Source organism: Monodon monoceros, unplaced genomic scaffold (assembly GCF_005190385.1).
Source record: "Monodon monoceros isolate NGI ecotype Baffin Bay Population unplaced genomic scaffold, NGI_Narwhal_1 Super_Scaffold_1, whole genome shotgun sequence".
NCBI lineage: Eukaryota > Metazoa > Chordata > Mammalia > Artiodactyla > Monodontidae > Monodon > Monodon monoceros.
The window spans coordinates 76977607-76981199 of NW_021703765.1; the positions used below are offsets into that span (position 1 = coordinate 76977607).

The window sequence follows — 3593 nt, forward strand, 5'->3', positions numbered from 1 at the left end:
ATACGTATAGCTGATTCACTTTGTTATAAAGCAGAAACTAACACACCACTGTAAAGCAATTATACTCCAGTAAAGATGTTAAAAAAAAAAAAAAAGGATGCTATAGAGTAGGTATCATTAAGCTCACCTTGTGGATGAGAAAACTGAGGCTCAGAGGATGATGGGACTCAGCTAAGGTCACATAACCAATAATGAGCAGGTCTGGGACTTGAACACAGGTCTCTCCACCTTCCAAGCCCACGACCTTCCTGTTTGGTTAGGGGAAACCAAATGAGTAGTTCACGAACCATCTTCAACTAGTTTTTGCCTTCTGTGCTTACGTTCCCATACTATTATTTGCTCACGACTTTTTTTCTTTTCGATCAACTCGCTTTTGATAAGGTTCAATTCTCATCAGTCAAACGTTCACTGAAGAAGGCAATTGTAAAATAAATCCAAGGGAAGCAAAATGTGGTTAAATTCTAACCAGGCCGTGTTGCCTGCCTGAGGGTCTAAGTCATAGATTAGCTCTTTCTTTGTTAAAAGAGAGAAAATAGCAGGAGATAGAGGCCAAGGTGTTAAAGGCATGTTAACACAGAGCTGAGACTTTCCCTTAGATGTGAATGAAAGATCTGCAAGAGGGTTGAGGAGGAATAGCTCTCCCACCACGTGTTTCAATATAGAGGTCACCCAGTGAGAGCCCTTGAACAAGTCTCTCCCCATCTCGGGGCCTCAGTTTCCTCGTGTGTAACATGAGAGCATCATCCTGGACAGTCGAGATCCTTTCGGGCTCCGACAGTTCATGGGTCAGTGCTTGTGCTAAAATAGTCTCAGCTGTCAAGATGCTCACTTGTACAGCCAATGACTTCAATAACAATGTAGAAGGTGAGGCTGACTGAGCACTTCCTGTATGCCAGGCACTGTGCTAAGCCCTTTGCTTTCATCATCCTACAGAATTCTCACACCACCCTAAGAGATAGATGCTATTTTTAACCCCCTTTTCCTATAAGGAAATAAGTTCAGAGAGGCAGGATCACTAGCCCAAGGTCGCACAGTCAGGAAGAACCAGGATTTGAACTCACGTCTGCCCGCCTGCAAAGTCCATGCTTGTGGACCACGGCTGCCCTGTCATATTGTCCCAGGTGTTCTATGGGTTGGCGTGCAAAGGGTTAAACGGAGTCAGCCCATCCCCAGCCCAGAGAGGGAGGTCCAAACTCTTGGCCTTGTCTCTACTTCAGAAGTTTGGCTTGGCAACTGCGCAAGTTCCCTTTCTCTTCCATCCTTCCCTGCAGGCCCCTTGGTAATCTCTGTGGCTCAATTTGGCAGGAGTCTCCCTGGTAGAGGAAGTTCATGTGGCTACAGGTGGCTGTTCACAGCAAAAAACTCCCCAACCCCTCCAGGACGGGTCCTTCTGCCCATGACCAGAATGGGCTCACCTTACTTCCTGGGTCTTTCATCAAGACCCCTGCATTTACAATAGTCAGAGCCAGCCTGGACTGGTGATCTATGGGGATTGAACCTTCTGGCTTTCCCTACCGTGGACCTTTTTTCAAAAGTCTGGTGCCTGGGGAGACAGGGGAGCATCATGATAAGCTACTCTGAATTCAGAGACCGGGATTCCAATTCTATTCCCCTCTGCTGCTTGCCAGCTGTGTGACCTTGGGCAAATCAGTTCACCTCTCTGATCTCAGTCTCCTCATCTATAAATTGGGGATAGTAGTGGAACTTGCCTGCTGGGATTATTATCAAAATAATAATCCCACCAGGCAATATCGAAAATATTTTCTTTCAAATGAAATGAGAATGTTTGGCTATATTAAAGATAATAAATGAATCGTGTGTTTCTCCTAGGCTTCCTGCAGAGGTGGATCCTGTGACAGTATTCGCCTCGCTTTCCCCAGAAGGCCTGCTGATCATCGAAGCCCCCCAGATCCCCCCTTACTCACCATTTGGAGAGAGCAGTTTCAACAACGAGCTTCCCCAAGACAGCCAGGAAGTCACTTGTACCTGAGACCCCAGTCTTGGCCCTTCCTTGTTCCCTCCCCAACCCCTGGGCTTCTTTGATTCCAGGATACATTACTTTAGCTGAACTCGTAGATTTAGTGCGACTGAAATGTTGGGGGTCAGGGTGGATTGACCAGATTCCCTGGAGAGTGTAATAGTAGGTTTTTCCGCAAGATGGCGCAATTGGCAGGTCGTGTTCCGCTGCATTAGGCCAAGATGCTGCGAGTTTTTCTTTCTTTACCTTTTCTATCGTGATGAAAATGTTGCACATTCTACAGCTGCAAAACAAATAAAAGGGGACATAACATTTCACATTGTATCTTACCTTGCAGCTAATGCAAGAGTTGCTTTTCTCTGGGGACCTCCCCATCACCCAGGTTCCCATTCTGGGCTCCCAGTGTCCATGCCTGCCTCAGGGTTTGGTTGACGGAGCCCAGAAGCTCACCCCGCTGTGTTTCTGAAGACTTGGTTTACACAGGCTTATAGACAGGTCTTACATCCCCATATGGGATTTATCCAACAACCACAAGAAAACAAACAGTGCCTTCTGCCCTCCACCCAGGCATTTATAGCATGTTCCCAAGCTGGCACTCCCCAAGGACTCTGGAAGCCCCTTAGTTTATTCTCTGGCTAAAGTCCCCCCTTTCTTGTGTCTCCTATGTCCAAGTCGGGATTTTTACAGAGGGGGCTGTCTCCAGACAGCTCCACCGGGAACCAAGCAAAGGCCAGACTGCCTGTCAGGCAGACTCGTGGTACTGTGTATATGGGTGGGACATGTGTGTCTTTGTTATTTGAATTGTGCTGTTTAGGGGAAAATAACAGTAAATAATAATAATAATAAAGGAGCTTGTTCTTAGCTTCGTGTGTCATTTTGATGGGAACTAAATGCAGTACCACTTAGATATGCCACATCTATTAGGGATGCTTGTGGCAGCAAATAATAATGCCCAATGCATAGTGGCTTAAATGACATAAATATCTGTCTAACTTTACAAGAAGTTTAGATATGAGTGATTTCGGAGTTACTTTTTCAGCTGTTATGCCACCAAGAACCCAGAGTCTTTCTATCATTTTCCTCTGCCGTCTCTGACAAGTCTACAAGTTCTGTCTTCATGTTTGCAAGATGGCTGCAGCAGCTCCAAGCATCTCAACCTTATATGACAATGTATAGGAAGAGAAGGCAAGGGTACAAAAGTCTTTTTGTCTGCATTTCTCTTTTATCGGTAACATCTTTCCCAGAAGCTCTCTCTCAGCAGATTTCTTTCTTTTATTTCATTGACCAAAACTGGGTCACATGTGTGTGCTGCAGCCAATCCCTGGCAAAGGGAAAGGAATGCCGTGTTGGGCTCAGATCAATATTGATTTGTCCTTTGAGGCCAGGAACATTGCTGCCTGAAAAAACAAGCTTCTGTTAGGAAGGAGAAAAGGGGCAATCAACAGTTCATGGATGCCCCACACTGATGCTGCCAGGAGCCCAGAACCCTGAAAGTAGGGTGGTGGGGAGCAGGGAGGCTACCAGAGTGCATCAGTTAGAACTGTTTCTGTGCTAAGTGCTGGGAAACCCCACTCGAACCGATTTAAGCAAAAAGGGGTGTTTATTGGACACAGCT

The 3593-nt window shown here is 46.1% G+C and overlaps 1 protein-coding gene across 1 annotated transcript in view; it reads left to right on the forward strand.

Moving 5' to 3' along the window:
* HSPB8 (heat shock protein family B (small) member 8) overlaps nucleotides 1-2838 on the forward strand; it is a 12985-nt gene extending 10147 nt beyond the window's left edge. The window contains exon 3 of the mRNA XM_029216974.1: nucleotides 1831-2838. Within this exon, the coding sequence (XP_029072807.1) occupies nucleotides 1831-1990 (160 nt within the window). The 3' untranslated portion in view covers nucleotides 1991-2838. The remainder of the gene's footprint in view (nucleotides 1-1830) is intronic.
* Nucleotides 2839-3593: the final 755 nt, after the last annotated feature.